This window comes from Pongo abelii, chromosome 5 (genome assembly GCF_028885655.2).
Source record: "Pongo abelii isolate AG06213 chromosome 5, NHGRI_mPonAbe1-v2.0_pri, whole genome shotgun sequence".
Taxonomy (NCBI): Eukaryota; Metazoa; Chordata; class Mammalia; order Primates; family Hominidae; genus Pongo; species Pongo abelii.
In genome coordinates this window covers 97,375,460-97,391,744 of record NC_071990.2, presented here as the reverse complement: position 1 = coordinate 97,391,744, position 16,285 = coordinate 97,375,460, and the positions used below count along the sequence as shown (strand labels likewise).

Here is a 16,285-nt window from a genome sequence, read left to right as displayed (position 1 = left end):
AGGCTTACTTTTTTTTCATTATACTCCTCTAGGGCTAACCAATATTAAACGTTTGGTGAGTATAACAGATAGGTACATATATAAAACTTGATAAAAAGAAACTTTTTTAAACCAGGAAATATTTTAGTTACATTAACAATAAAAGAGGAAAAAACATTAAAGTTAGTAAGTTTTATATTAATAGTCTATTCAGCAGCTAATTAAGTAAATATAATTTAAACCAAACTCACAGTAAAGAAGCTGCTCTTGAAATCCATATTTTGAAATCAAAGAATTCACAGCTGTAGGCCTTTATGGAAAGTTAAAAAAAAAATTCTTACTCATTATAGTGTTATAGATTAATGAACTTAAAAAATAGGATAATTAGAATTTAAGAAAAATACTGTTTAATTTAAAAGAAGAAATCAAAAATTACACCAAATTTTAAATCCTTAATTGGAATTTTGCTACTGAAATATCAGGGAAATCAATTTGTACTTGCAATCAAGGATCAGTTTACATTGCCATTCCACTAAATTCTCAGATTTCCATGATATGTAGCTATTTGCCTTGGTCTTTAGGTTTTTCTTCAATGTTTTTTTCTGTTTGGGAGGCTCTTTCCTTACTTGGGAATATTCAAGTGGATGTCATATGATTCCATTTTTGAAGACAAATGAGATCATATGTGCACTGAAAATGTTTGGAATGATATGAGGCTAGATTAGGGTGACTGACTGAGAGGGATCCATTTAAAATCTTTTTTTTTTTTTTTGCTTTTGAGTATTTTCTATTTTCTGCAATGACTATGCATTTCTTTTGTTAACCAGTTTTATTGCTATAAGGTATAATTTAAATTACATGAAATCTACCCCTCGTTTAAGTGTACAATTCAATGATCTTAATACATTTATAGAGTTGTGCAACCATTGCTACAATCCAGTTTATGTTTTCATCACCCAAAAAGTTATTTGATAGCTATCTGCAGTTAATTCCTGCTGCCACTCCTAAATCTAGATAACTATCTGTTTTCTGCCTCTATAAATTTGCCTTTCTAGCCATTAACATAAATAGAATTAATATGTGGTCTCCTTTCTGTGTTTTTGAGATTCATCCATGATGAAGCATGCATCAGTAGTTCATTCCTTCTTATTGATGAACAGCATTCCCTAGTATGAATATACCACATTTTGTTTATATACTCATCAGTTGACAGACAGGTGAACTATTTCTAGTTTGTGGCTATTGTGGATAATGCTCCTATGAACATTTATGTTTTTGACTTTGTATGGATGAATGTTTTCATTTCTTTGGGGCGGACTCCTATGACTGTATCTCATTTATAATAACTATAGTTTTTTTTTTTAAAGGATACAAGAAAAGAATCTAGACTTTTTATTCTGATTACAATTTTTTTTCTATTCCTTTTAAGCCAGTATGCCTGTTCTCTCTAGTTAGTCTGTTTTCATTTTTAATGCATATAACAAAACAACTTAAGTAATTCTAACATTTCAATCCTCCATTGTTGATTATTTAGGATATTGTAAATATTTTCTACTTCAAACTTGTGAAAGCAGAAACAGTTGTATGAAAATGAATTGACTATTTAAAACTTCTGTGTTTTTGAGTAAATTATTATTTTTACCAAATTCTTAGGATCAATTTGCTTTTTATTAAATTGTTTTACTCAAAATTTTCAGCTAAATTATCTGGAAGCACAGCAGGGGCTTTAGTCAGTTTAGTGTTGCTGTAACAGAAGACTTGAGGCTGGGTAATTTACAAAGAAAAAAGGTTTCTTTGGCTCATGATTCTGGTGACTGGAAAGTTCAAGATTGAGCAGCTACATTTTTTGAGGGTTTCAAGTTGCTTCAATTTACGGTGGTAAGTGGAAAAGGAGCAGACATGTATAAATAAATCACGTAGTGAAAGAGGAAGCAAAGGGGAGAAACCAATGAAGCCATAATCCTTTCAACAATATACTCTCTTGAGAACTAATCCATTCCCATGAGAACAATAATTCACTCACCCTGGTGGGAGGGCATTAATCTATTCATGAGAGATCCACTCCTGTGACCCAAACACTTACTAGGTCCTACTTCCCAATACTGCCACATTGGTGATCAAACTGCAACATAAGTTTTGGTGGGTACAAACCACATCCAAACCATAGCAAACCTCCAAACCAACAAGGTCTAGGTCCTCTGTGAATTTTGCTCTCCTTTGTTTACCTTATAATCGTTACAACCTCTCATGTTTTTTGTCTTTTGTTCCCTTCTACGCAAACACATCCTCACAAAAATGTAGAAGGCTCCTTGAAGGACTTCATCTTAAAATGTCTAGGTACCTAGCTTATTGTGGGTGTTCAATAAACAATGAATTGAGTTGTGCAAAATTTCTAGCTTTTTTTGTATGATGAAACTTTAGCTGAATTTTTATGTCAATTTGGAATACAACATATTTAGTATACCTACATATATCATTCTTCTCACTAACTGCTTCCTGCTCTTCTCTCTGGCTATCCATAATAACAAGAAATATCCATAAAAACAAAAAATATGAACTTTTTAAAAGTCAGAGGTGCAGGTGTCTCCTTTGAAGTTAGACTAGAGAAGTGGGATGGTTCATTATTTTTAAGAGACAAATACGAAGATATGGTGCCTTAAATGGTACTATCTGGAAGCCACACAACCTAGCAACATCTTTTGAGGCTCAAAACTTATTTTCCTCTCATTATTTGATGGTACCTCCATATAGCAAAACTCAGGACTACTATGAATGAGAAAAACATAGCTGATTTTGATGAAAATTACTATCACCACAATAGTTAGTCAAAGAAAAAAGGTAAATATTTATAAATAGGAACAAAGATATTTTTAGTTTTTAGTTTTTGACAAAGTAATAAATGAACAGGGTACAAAAAAGTTACAAAACTGAAGAATCCCTCTCCATTCCTACCACCCAGCTACCCAGTTTCTTTCCCCAGAAACAACCATCCATTTCTTGTGTTAGGAGGGTGATCTGGCGCAGACTGTCAGAGCCTACATGGAATAAAGAGAACACCCCCATGAGAAAGGGAGCTGCAGTAGCAATGGGAAACCAGTCACATAAGGGGAATTAATCAAGTAACTAAATACATTAAGGATAATAGGAGTTAGATTTTTCTTAGTCAGTGAACAAAGCTACAAACATGGAAAAGAAGGAAACTAGAATGAAATGAAACTTACGGTATTGGACTAGAAATGGAAGTATCAGCACAAACTCACAGTTTTCAATACACATAAAGATACAGAAATACAGATGTATAGAGGGGTGTATGTACATGTGTATGTGTATCTCCTAGTTCAATGGTCCCCAATCTTTTTGGCACCAGGAACTGGTTTCATGGAAGACAAATTTTGCACGGACCCAGGTTGTGGGGGATGGTTTCAGGATGAAACTGTTCTACCTCAGATCATCAGGCATTAGGTTCTCATAAGGAGTGGGCACCCAACATCCCTTGCACGCGCAGTTCACAATAGGGTTCACGCTCCTATGAGAATCTAATGCTGCCACTGATCTGACAGGAGGAGCAGCTCAGGCGGTAATGCTGGTTTGCCCACCCTCACCTGCTGCACAGCCTGGTTCCTAACAGGCCACAGACTGGTATTGGTTGGCAGCCTGGGGATTGAGGGCCCTTGTGCTAGCTTGTCTACTCTGAGAGGGCCTGGGAGCAGTGAGAACCAAATAGTGATAAGTAATGTAGTATCCAGATCTTGGTTTCTAAATCCCATACTCTGCTAAAAGCAAGCAGGGATCTCTGGAGAAAGGGCTGATTTGAGGCTTGGGACAGGGAAAGTATGAACTGAGCATCTTAAGCCAGTTCCAGGCTTAAGCCTGGAACATCTTAAGCCAGAAAGAAAAGAAAGTTTCAAGAATGATGGGAGCATGCAAAAGACAACCTGCAGGCGCTACCACTAGCTAAATCAGGGCCAGTATGAACATGTAAATAATGACAGCAGATTATAATCCAATAAATAAATTAGGGAATAATGAGTCCATAGTGATTTAAATGAATGAATAAACTGCAAGTCTGATGAAGAACAGGACAACGTCCATGGTCCCAAATTGCCCTCCCCACAAATACTTATTAGTTACAAAGGAAAACAAGTAGCTTTACAAGCCTAGCTGGTATCTCTATTAGGAAAAATCTAAATTGTATGCCACCTGATAAGATTCAATAACAAGAATATAGTGTTACTTCTGAGATATTCCTATCAAAAGACATACAACCTGAATATGAAAAATTATGCATAACATGCATAACACAAATAGGTATAACATGAAAAAACAGCAGACAAGCAACAATAAACATTCTATAAAACAATCAGCCTGTGATCTTCAAAAGTGTCAAGGTCATGAATGTCAAGGAAAAATCAAGTAAGTATTCCAGATTGAAGGCGACTAAGGACTCTTATCAATTAAATGCAATCTGTGATCCTGAATTGGATCCTTTTTCTATAAAGGACATTATTACAATAACTAGTAGAACATAAAGGGTCTCCAAGGACTGGATGGTAGTAATCAATCAATGTTAATTTTCTGTTTTTGATGACTGTATTATAGTTATATAGGATGATGCCCCTTTCTATAGGAAATACAGATTAAAGTATCTGTGATGATAGAACATCACGTCAGCAACTTCCTCTCAAATTGTTCAGAAAAAAAAAAGTTATCTTGCACTGAGGGAGGGAGGGAGGAAATCATTTCATTAGAATACACGCTCTCCTTCTAACTTTCTCCCTTTTGTACCCCAGTGCCTTACATGCATTAGGTGCTCAACAAATGCTTGTTGATTTGTTGAATGACAAAAAGAGAAATCACTGTGGCTGCCATGTGAAATCACCTAAGATGACAGCACAGAACTGGGAAGAAAAGATGGCGTCAAACTTTAAAGGATAGTGAAAGAAAGAGCTAGAAAAGGTAACTTAGAAGATGCAGCCAAAAGAGAGAAGAAATCTAAAGTGTTATGTTTTAAAAAAGAGAGTATTTCAAGAAGGAAGTTGTAACTGGAGTTAAATGCTGCTGCAAAGTCAAGTCAAATAAACAGAAAGTATCCATTAGACTTACAGATAATGAGACATCAGTGCTATATATGTAGTAGAAGCTAGAGAGGTGGGTTAAGAAGTGACAGAAGGTAACTGAGACACTGAATGTAGATTTCAACTGTTGAAAAGGTTCACTTTAAGAGAGATAACAAACAGCATGATAGATGATGGAGAATAAAAGGGTTCGGAGAGGTTTGTTTTAAAATGGGAGACTTTTGGACATATTTAAATGCTGATAGGGCATATAGCCACTGAGATGAAGTTGATGACACAGGAAAGAGGAGATAATTGAGAATACAGGTTTTCTGAATTCTATGCTGGAGTCTGTCACACATACCCAAATATTTCAGAAATTCTTATTTTAGAAAAGTCAGTGACTTTGCAAGTTACATAGTTATTCATTACAATTATAGAATGCTAGAAAGTAAAAAATGTCATAAAATTCCCTAGCCCCATATGATGCCCAAAGAAGTTAGGCGACTGACTTATCTGCTCAAGGTCATGTGCCTATTATGTGATAAAGCTATGAACCAAATTCTTCTGACTTTAAATTGCATGTTCTTTCCATGATTCGAGGGTGACACTTATATACTGATCTGGGCAGCAGTATTTAAACTGCATTCTGCAGAAGTGTGTATGGGGTCACAAGGGTGGTGAAGGTAGGGAGAGGAAGGAGATGCTGACTGGAGAGAGAGGCTGCATTCTAGAACTCTGGAATCTCAATTTCTATTTTACAAAAGCTGCCCTTTTATCTGTTTAATAAACTGGGGTCCTAAATGAGACTTTATTAAAACAAAGAAAAAGATTCAGCTGCTAGGAAAAAAATGCAAACCATGATCAAAGAAATGTGCAAATATATATACTTTAAAATATACTTACCGGGTAATAGCACTGAATAGTCCACGGATACGTGCTTTATGTCGAGCTACAAAAGCTTCCGTAAAAATTACTCCTCTATTATCAAGATCAATATGTCCACTGATAATTCTACCAAGTCGCTGAGTTAGTGCCTGTGGGTAAAGATGTACATTTTTATTAATTTAAAAGAAAAGAATTACACATATGCATTTGCATAGTCATACTCAAGTCATGCTGCCTGCTGAGGTATCAATCATGTGATTGAGAAATTTCAACAAGCATAGATTACAAGATATATCAACTAAAGTGAAGATTCAGTGTCTAGAAAAGTTCACTATCTCATGGCAGAGCCAAGAAATGAGTCAAATTGCTTGCTTACATGTTAAAAGGTTGAGCTGTCATATTATCTGTTGTTAATGAGGGCTATTTCTAACATAAAAATGACTATCAATATGATGATTATTTGATATGATGGTTTCTAGATATAGGCAGCCTCCAATATATAGAGAGCCAAGACATACAAATGGGTATTGGAGAAGACCCTTTCTGGAACTTCTAATACTAACAGAAGTATAAATGTTATTCCAGATTCTGCAACATAGGGAAACATAAGACCTCAAAAGCTTTCCTCTCTAATCCAAATTTATCCCCGTCCAGAAGATCTATGGCAGATAATCTGACTTCTTGGTAACCTTCTTTCAAGTTCAGCAGAGTATTTCTACACAGCTATACTACGACTGGCATCAGGTACATCTGAAATAAGTTTGGACATATTTCACATTTTAAGATAAGTTAAATCTACTCAAGTCAGCTCAGCTCATTATTTTTATGATATAGAAAAATGTTTTTCAAACAACTTAATGAGCTTTTAGAATACTGCTATATTCAGAGTGGAAGTGAAACATATTAAAAACTATGTTTCTAAAATGTATTCAGAAACAGTTTTATAAGAAATCATTTGGATTTGAGCTGGATACTTTAAAGAAGTATTTTAAAAATATATTTTTTGTCCTGTGATTAACATATGTTTGCCCATGTAAAATATAACTTCAGCTCCTGAAATACTATATAAAACAGATCTATACTATAAATGGTATTTTAAATGGAATTAGGGAAGCTCATTTTCTTAATATGAGTAAGTAAATCTGCTTGTATCATACATTAATCTCATGCAATTACGGTTTGGACAATTTTGCAAGTTGGAGTTTCTTAAAGTGATAGATACCTAAAGAGAGATTTGGCTTTTCCCTTGTTTCAGTAAATATAAAAAGAACTAGCATTATTTAGTTTCTCCATTGTGTTAAGGTATTTCACTAGATTTCAATGAAGCCTATAAAAAAGACGTTATTTCCTGTTTTACAGATATGTAATGTGAAGCATAAAAGAGATGAAATGATTTTCCTAATGTCAAATAAGAAGTGGTGCAGACCGTATTCAAATCAAGGTCTTTTAAAAATCTCAAAAGCTTACGTCCTTTCCACTCTACCAAATGAATTTCTATGATTCTAAAAAAACAAACAAAAAAACAGAAAAAAGTAAACAAGAAAACAGCCTATGTTTTCAGGCAGCATTGTTATTATACATAAGATATTTGAGTACTGACACAAATACCTAAAGTTAAAAGAATGTCAGATTCCTTGGTTCTTCTTCCTATCATACTGACAGTTTAGAAGAGGATAAATGGTGAAGTCAAAAGATGTTGGCACTACTGACAGTTGGAACAAAAAAATTCTTTGTTGGCGGGATGTCCTGTACATTGTAGGATGTTTAGCAGCATCCTTGACCTTTACTCACAAGATGCCAGTAGTACCCCCTATAAATTATTATCTTCATCAATTATTTCTTAAAATTTAACTGGGCAATCAGAAATTTAATCGTCTGGTTACAGTTTCTATATAGCTGGTATCAAAAGCATTAAATAAATCCATGCATTTATTGTACATTTGCTAATTGCATCAAAGCAGCCCTAGAACTTAGTCTATAAATTAGTTTTAGGATGTCTCTCAGTTTAGGAAGATTACAATCATTTTTAAAGTGCCTGCTCAGAACTATTAATGTACTAGAAGTACCCCCCAAATATATTGGTACAACATATATCAAGTCAGACACCTGCAATAAATCAAATGATGGTGAGGAAGTCTCGTTCTTTTCCCCCCCTTCCATTCAAAGTCTTTAAAATCCTTTGGTAAAAAGACACATTGTATTATTAGGAAAAAAAAATACCTGTGTCAGAAAGTTCCCAGGAAGATCATAAGTTTTACACAGTTCTGATATGGTGACCTGACCACTTTCTTGCAATTTATCATTTACCTCTTCTGCCAACCGATCCAAATAATTCCTAATAGTGAAAACAAGAAAATAATAGAAAAAAGAATTAGGAATGTTTTTTCTGTTTCCTCATTTTATGTTTAATTTCTGTTGAAATGAAGTATGTCCCAAAAGTAATGAAATGTGTGTGTACATGAACACCACTCATTACTCATATTCTAAAAAATATTTTTTTCTCATTAGTGTAGCTAAATGTAAGGTTAATCAAACAATAAATTTTTTTTTCTTTTTTTTTTTTTTTTTTTTTGCATCAAGGTCTCACTCTGTCACCCAGGCTGGAGTGCAATGGCATGATTATGGCTCACTGTGACCTTGACCTCCTGGGCTCAAGCAATCCTCCTACCTCAGCCTCCTGAGTAGCTGGGACTACAGGTTCGAGCCACCACATTTGGCTAATTTTTTAATTAGCAAACTTAATTAGTGAAATGGGTTTTGCCACGTTGCCCAGGCTGGCATGCTGGGATTTTTTTAAGTGGAAATTTGCATTTGATTTTCATTAACATTCTCGGAACAAATTTGCTTTCAGAGTTGAGATTATATGGGAAAGAATATAAAAGTTATGTTTTACATTTTCTTATTAAGAAAAAAATAGAAGTTTATATTATTTCTAAGTATTCCATACATTAACACTGATTTTTTTTTTTTTTTTTTTTTTTTTTTAATTTGAGACAGGATCTTTGCTGTGTTACGTAGGCTGGTCTCAAATTCCTGGTCAAGCAATCCTCCAGCCTCAGCCTTCTGAGTAGCTGGGATTACAGGTACATGCCACCATATGTGGCTTAAACACTTACTTTTTAAGTGAAATAAACCTTATCATGAAAATCAGCACTGTAAGAGTTCTAAATGAAATGTCTAACTGGCCATAATTGGCCTAAATTTAAATACTATTTAAAAAAAAAGAAAGAAAATAAACAAAGTGCTCTTAAATTTGTACTTTATTGTACTTACTCATCTATCAGTTGTCCCAACACTAACTGAACATGCTTTTCTGATTTAATAATGTCACCAATTCTATTTTCAATATGAATCAGGTCCACATTAATTACCTGGAAAACAAATACAAATTCTATTAATGTTAAGTTTGTATTGTTTCTTAAGCTTGAAATTATACACTTAGAACTATATTTTTAAAGAAATTGCTGGCCAGGCATGGTGGCTCATGTCCAGATCCCAGCACTTTGGGAGGATGAGGCGGGAGGATCCCTTCAGTTCAAGAGTTTGAGACCAGTCTGGGCAACATAGGGAGACTCCCATCTCAAAAAAAAAAAAAAAAAAAAAGAAAGAAATTGCTTATTCTTAAATTTTGAATCAATCTGAAATAATACAAAAAGCATTGGCCAAATAAAAAACTAGAGGTGTATTGCTTATTTATTTTCAGTTCTAAGGAATTACATTGTCACTTGCTAGTACGTTTATATAAAGCAGTAAATTACATATTCATATAACAGATAGCATTTTACAGAAAATTTGCTGGCTTCTTGTTTATAGTGTACCTTGGTAATGACATATATATTTGTATGTTTTGAAAATAGCTTCTACTTTTAAAAATATTTCTCTATTTCTTTCATATACTAAAAACACATAAACATGAAACTGGTGATTTTTCTCCCAAAATGACATAAACTCTATACTTACATAAAATAACTATGAGTTCATTTGGTAAAAAGTTAAGAACAAGAAAGCCAACTGGGGAAGAGTTGGCCAACTCTTTAATAAGGCCAACTTATTAAATCATTTCAATAAATCAGAATTTATTAAATCATTTCAATGTATCAGAATTTATTAAATCAATTCAGTGTATCAGCGAGGCTTATATAACTATTTCTTTATAAACACTATACAAAATATGATACCAGCATTAGGGAATACTTGAACAAATTCACAGTATCAAAAAATTGAGAAATTAAAGCAAAAATTTTATAAATTTAAAACCTACCTGTTGTAGATCAACAATGTTTACTCGACCTTTGAAGAAAAGACATTCATTTATTTTAAATGATCTATGCGTACATACCAACCCAAAGCTATAAATTCTAACATTTAAGTTTTGGTCAAAGTCCTTCTGCATAGAACAGAGAGCCAGAATAATCAATGTCTTCAAATACACACCATTAGCTGATGGCTAAGTCTTCATGGCTGAAGCCATAAGCAATAACTTACTTTCAAATTTTTTTTTTTAAATAACATCAGGCCAATTATGAGCACCAACTGGCACACAAATTGGCTCTATCTATGAAGGGTATTCATTTCCCTTCACAATTCAGAATTTATCTACTGTGATCAAAGAGATATTGACAACTAAATTAAGATGAACTTTTTTCAATTATTTGATACTAAAAGGTAGGTTTCTACATATCAGCATAAGAAAATCTGTTAAGTATTTCAAATTATAGCTCATATTTCAAAGGTACTATGAAGGAAAACAGATAAATAAGAAAAGACAAAGACCAATGTTACACTGATAATATGAAGAGATGCTTTCATAATTGCTTCTATTTTAATCAAATAGTATTCAAATATGCTTGGTAGTCTGTTCAAATTTTAGGAAGACAAAGGAAACCAACTTTGTGTGTGTTTTTAATAGCATTTCATACAAAATGATTGGTGTAGCACCACACCGGATTGAGTTACCTAATTTTGTAAGTACAAGTAAGCCTTAAAAAGAAATACAGCCTGGATTTTCAAAAATCTATAATCCTGTAAGATACTGTCCCCCTTCACAATTACCACCTAATAAAAGGCAGCTGAATACCCTTCCCTGAGTCATGCAATAAATTAACGAATTGTAAAAAGAAACAATTAATTCACATATAGCACACATAACTCAAAATGATAAAATATTTTAAGTGATAACATTTGAGTTCATTTAAATTATATGACCATGTTTGCATGAATCCAGTAAAAATATTAAGCCTGATTATCAAATTAACAATTGAAAACGATATCTTACAATCTATAAATAATTTAGTATGCAATTACATGTTTACGGGTTTTTTGTTTTTTTTTTTTGCCCCTTCCAAAAATCCAAGAAAAAAAAAACACTAAAGAATTACCTACCACCTCGGACATGTAGCTCATCTCTCATTTCTTTACTAATTTGGGCTGGAGTGATATATTCCTTTCCATCGAGTGTATGAACTACTTCTAGCTGTCTCTGAGCAATCAATTTATTAACAATCTCAATGCAGTTCCGCTCGGACAACCTGAGGGAAAGAAAAAAAGTTGTTTCAAAAGTCCACTTGATACACTGGTGCTCAATAAAATTAATACAATGTATGAAAACAGGCTTTTAAAAAGTTTGTTTAGTCACTAACTTCTACATCACAATATCTGTATTTTTCACTAACTGATTCAATAAGTTAAAAAAAAACTTTCAGAGTAAGTAGGTTTACATATGCTTAAATCATTTATTTAATTGGTACACATCATCCCATCACAAATTTCAAGTCTGTTGTCTCTTACAGGCCTGCTTCCAATCTTCAAATCTGAATGGAAAATTGAAGACATTTACTTAGGTAGGAAAAAAGAAAAAACAAAACAAAACAAAACAAAAAATGCCCTAATTTCCAGTTTAATCAGAATTTTCTTTTAAATTAAGTGCATAATTGCCTCACTTACACACATGGTCTGCAAGCAGGCAGGGGATGTGGCCTAGTGAAACCATAACTGCTACCCATGTTAGTTACCCATGCAGTTACGAGTTTGCTATCAGTGGTAGAAAATACAGCATAAGGGGATTGCTGTCTTCGGGCTCAAAAGGAATAAAACATCGCAGGTAGGAAGTAGTCAAAGAATAGAAAGGCTTCTATTAGCGTTATTTTAAAAAAGCAGAGTTAGGTTCCTCCGGACACATCCTCCAAAGGTTAGTGGGCTTGTAGAAAATGTCAGTGCCCTAACAGATGGCGTCAGGGGTCTAGCCCTAGGTCTGTTACAAAAGATAAAAGGGTAAAAAGTTCTAAGGATCAACATACTATTTGCCAAGTACTGTACTGGGGGGGGATTAGCCTCTCCTTTCGAGCTCATTCTAGATCAGGAAGTGTATAATAGCTAAGATGTCACAGTGATTTGGTGGTTGGTGGGTGAGGGAGGGTCAAAGAAATGCTCAATAAAGGCAGCTCGAAATCACCGGCCCCGTCCATGGTGGGGCGGGGCGCGCCAGCATCTCGCTGCAGCTGGGCTGGGGGGCTCCAGGGCGTCCTAGGCTGCGGACATTCCCGCCGAGCCTTGGACTTGGAACTGCGATCCAGGCTCGGGGCAGAGGGAGGAGGAGAGAATGGTGATAAGTAGCGAGAAGATCCGGGATGCAGGGCCGCGGGTCTAAAGTCCCAGATACAGGCGTGTCCGCCCACGGCCTAATTTGGGCTCCACAAAGGAGAGGGAGGGTCGGGCACCTCTGCGTGGCCTCGGCGAACTGCGCCCGCTGGAAGTCGGCCGCCAACCGCCTAATCTCTTCCCAGGCGTCCGCCATCACGGCCTGACTCGCAGTAGACGCGGAGGAACTGAAGACACGTCAGCCGACAGGCGGTGGGAGAAGAGAGGCGGAACGGGCCGCGCAGAGGGACAAGAGGCTCCGCCCCCGACGCAGACACACCAAACGCTTGCGCCCGAGGGGCGGGAGGCGGGCGGAAGTGCCGTGGTTCTGCCGCGGCGCTGGGGTTCCTCGCGGCGAGGCTGGCGGGGCTGAGGCTGCCAGGAGGGTGGTGCGTAGGTGTTTCTGGGGGGTCGTGGGCAGGATGCAGGGTTCAGTAAAGTTTAGCGTCAGAACTTTGTTTGCGCTACCCCTAATATTTCCGTAGAGTAATGGTTGTGTTAACTACTTTTCTTTTTTCTTCAGTCCTCCATTTGTTTTGGGGGAGGGTGGGGAGGGATAAGCCTGTGCCTAACATTGGCGCCTCTCTTCTCTAGCTGTTCACTCTGAGCATTCTCTTTTGTATAGGGTATCGTGTTAATTTTTACATGCACCCAGAGCAATCTGCCTTTTGGGAGATACATGGGAGACCCTACCGAAAGTAATTACTTTTTTTTTTTGCAGAATGAATAAATTTGCATGTCATAAAGGCTGTATAATTGCTTTCGTGTCTAGAGTTCGAGTCTTTCCTATTTCTCTTATTGCAATGATTAGCTTCATCAAATAATGAGGAATATAAACATAAGTATGCATGGCTATCAAGGAAACAGGGAAAGCAAAGAGAACATGTATCCTGCTTCCCTGTTGAGTAGATATTTACTCAGGTGTACCTTTCTCTTTCTTTTTTGTATCTATGAATGGAAAATAAATCATGGGACCCCCAAATCACTAAGCTAAAGGGAAAAGTCAAACTGGGAACTGCTTAGGGAAACCTGCCTCCCATTCTATTCAAAGTCACCCCTCTGCTCACTGAGATAAATGCATGTCTGATTGCTTCATTTGGAGAGGTTCATAAGAGAATGCAACTGTCTTTTACCTACCTATGACTTGGAACCCTCCTCCCCACTTGGAGTTGCCCTGCTTTTCCAGATCAGACCAATGTTTATCTTACATACATTGATTGCTGCCCCATGTCTCCCTAAAATGTGTAAAACCAAGCTGTGGCCCAGCCACCTTGGGCACATGTTGTCAGGACCTGTGCCACGTCATGGATGCAAGTTCTTAACTTTGGCTAAATAAACTTTCTGAGTTGATTGGGACCTGTCTCAGATATTTGGAGTTCATATATCTCACTCTTTACTATTTAAAAAATATTATTCCAGTTAGAAAGAATGAATAATATCAAGTATTTGATAGCACAACAGGGTGACTGTAGTTGTCAGAGACGTTTGAACTAGAGCAACTCCATCTTGAATAGGGGCTGGGTAAAATAAGGCTGAAACCTACTGGGCTGCATTCCCAAGAGGTTAGTCACAAAGTGAGATAGAAGGTCCTCAGGCAGGAAAAACCAGTCATAAAGACCTTGCTGATAAAACAGGTTGCAGTAGTGAAGCCAACCAAAACCCACCAAAAACCAAGATGATGAATAGAGTGACCTCTGGTCGTCTTCGCTGCTCATTGTATGCTAATTATAATCATTATCATGTTAAAAGGCACCCCCACCAGTGCCATGACAGTGTACAGATGCCATGGCAATGTCTGGAAGTTACCTTATATGGGTCTAAAAAGGGGAGGAACCCTCAGCCCTGGGAATTGCCCACACCTTTCCTTGGAAAACTTGTGAATAATCCACCCCTTGTTTAGCATGTAATCAAGAAATAACTATGGATGTCCTTAGGCCAGCAGCTCAAGCCGTTGCTCTGCCTATGGAATAGCCATTCTTTTATTCCTTTGCTTACTTTATAAACTTGCTTCACTTTATGGATTTGCTTTCAATTCTTGTACGAAATCCAAAAACCTTCTCTTGGGGTCTGGATTGGGACACCTTTCCGGAAGCATAGTCAATAATAATTCAATTGTACATTTTAAAAAACAAAGTACAAGTGGCTTGTTTGTAACACAAAGGAAATGCTTGAGGTAATGGATACCACATGTACCCTGATGTGATAATTACATGCTGTATGCCTGTATCAAAATATTTCATGTACTACATAAATATATACACCTACTATGTACCCACAAAAATTAAAAACTAAAATAAAAATAAAAATATTTCCTTTAATCATATATTGATAGAGTTGGTAAAGAGGAGCTATTTCAATTTCTTTTCCATCTAAGTACATTACTGTGGGCAACTCAAATCCAATGCCATAAACGTATTTGTCTATTAAATTCCCCAGCTTTATTTAAAAGACAGGTAACTCAGTCATAAAACCTTCCACTAAGTACTGCTAGAAAATGACAATGGCTACCTGATTATGGACCAAGAGGGAAAACACCAGAAGTCAAAGAGGTAGTTTGGAAGGTGGTAGGTAGTGTGGTTCCAGAGAGCATCAAGCTTCAAAACAAGCAGAAACATTCATTCCCAAAACACATATTTATTAATTCTCTATCAGATGCCATGGAGCACAGTGGTGGATAAGGAAGACATGGTCTGGCTGTAACAATTTAGAAATCTAATGAAGCAGATTAAAAAGATAAGTACAATAAAAGTGTAAAAATTCTAACAATAGGGGAAGTTTAGGGCAGTATGTGATCACTTGGCAGCCAAACTTCTTGCTTCCTATGTAAGACTCTCACAGTCAGACTGGAGCTGCACATCTCTGCCGCTGCACAACACATGGAGAATAGTCTGCTGTATCCTAGTCTTGCCAAGCCCTTTCAGGACCCCATGTCTTTACTGGAATGCCTGTCCACTTCCCCACGCCCCCCACCCTCATCCCCGCATATTATTTTGTAACATATTTCTTCACGCTATCCCAGCTTTAAAGTCTTCAATGAAACCTTTTAAACTCCTACAGAGTTATTCTATATGTTGTGTTTCCACATTTCTTTATTTAGATGCCTCTAATAGCAAGAAAAGTTATATTGTAGTTTATTAACTTATTTACTGCATCTCTCAATATCCTGAGCTCCTAAAGGAACTCCTGAAAGTTCCTCAGCACTTAGCATGACAACTAGTACATAGTACCTGCTGTATTCTATAAATGTCCTTTATATGAGTAAGTCAGTGTAAATGTTTTGGTGCAGCATTATACTTTGGTACAATGGTACTATGTTAATGTTACTAATATTTACATTTATTCCTGAGAAAGGAAACCATAAGAATAATTCATGGTTATATTTTCTAGAGACTAGGCTTGTTTCGTCCAGTATGGTACTCAATAGCCATATGAAGCTATTTACATTTAAATTAATTGAGATTAAATAAAATTGATAATGTGGTCCTTCAGTTGCGCTAGCCACATTTCAGATTCTCAGTAGTCACATGTGCCTCATGGCTATCATATGGGATAGTTTAGAAAAACATCTTCATCTTCACAGAAAGTTTTATTGTACAGCTCTGGTCTAGACCTTTGATGGGATGCACATTTGTTCAGACTCTGAGATCATATAACTTAAATATCTGCACCTAGCAACCATATACTCTAACTACATTTTCAGTTATTTTTAATGGGTAATAAGCATTTGA

General features: G+C 36.1%; 1 protein-coding gene and 1 long non-coding RNA gene across 2 annotated transcripts in view; one reads left to right on the top strand and one right to left on the bottom strand.

Moving 5' to 3' along the window:
* The window catches only part of UFL1 (UFM1 specific ligase 1), a 33,607-nt gene extending 20,704 nt beyond the window's left edge, over positions 1–12,903 (bottom strand). The window contains exons 1-7 of the mRNA XM_024248915.3: positions 12,638–12,903; positions 11,304–11,449; positions 10,183–10,211; positions 9,195–9,292; positions 8,142–8,256; positions 5,940–6,070; positions 231–289 (exon numbers count right to left, since the gene is read on the bottom strand). Of these exons, the coding sequence (XP_024104683.1) occupies positions 231–289; positions 5,940–6,070; positions 8,142–8,256; positions 9,195–9,292; positions 10,183–10,211; positions 11,304–11,449; positions 12,638–12,714 (655 nt within the window). The 5' untranslated portion in view covers positions 12,715–12,903. The remainder of the gene's footprint in view (positions 1–230; positions 290–5,939; positions 6,071–8,141; positions 8,257–9,194; positions 9,293–10,182; positions 10,212–11,303; positions 11,450–12,637) is intronic.
* LOC129059997 (uncharacterized) lies at positions 594–15,817 on the top strand. Its single transcript, XR_008526296.2, has 5 exons — positions 594–4,935; positions 6,507–6,665; positions 8,502–8,618; positions 11,711–11,761; positions 12,704–15,817. It is a non-coding gene; the product is annotated as an uncharacterized LOC129059997 (long non-coding RNA).
* The last annotated feature ends 468 nt before the right edge of the window (positions 15,818–16,285 follow it).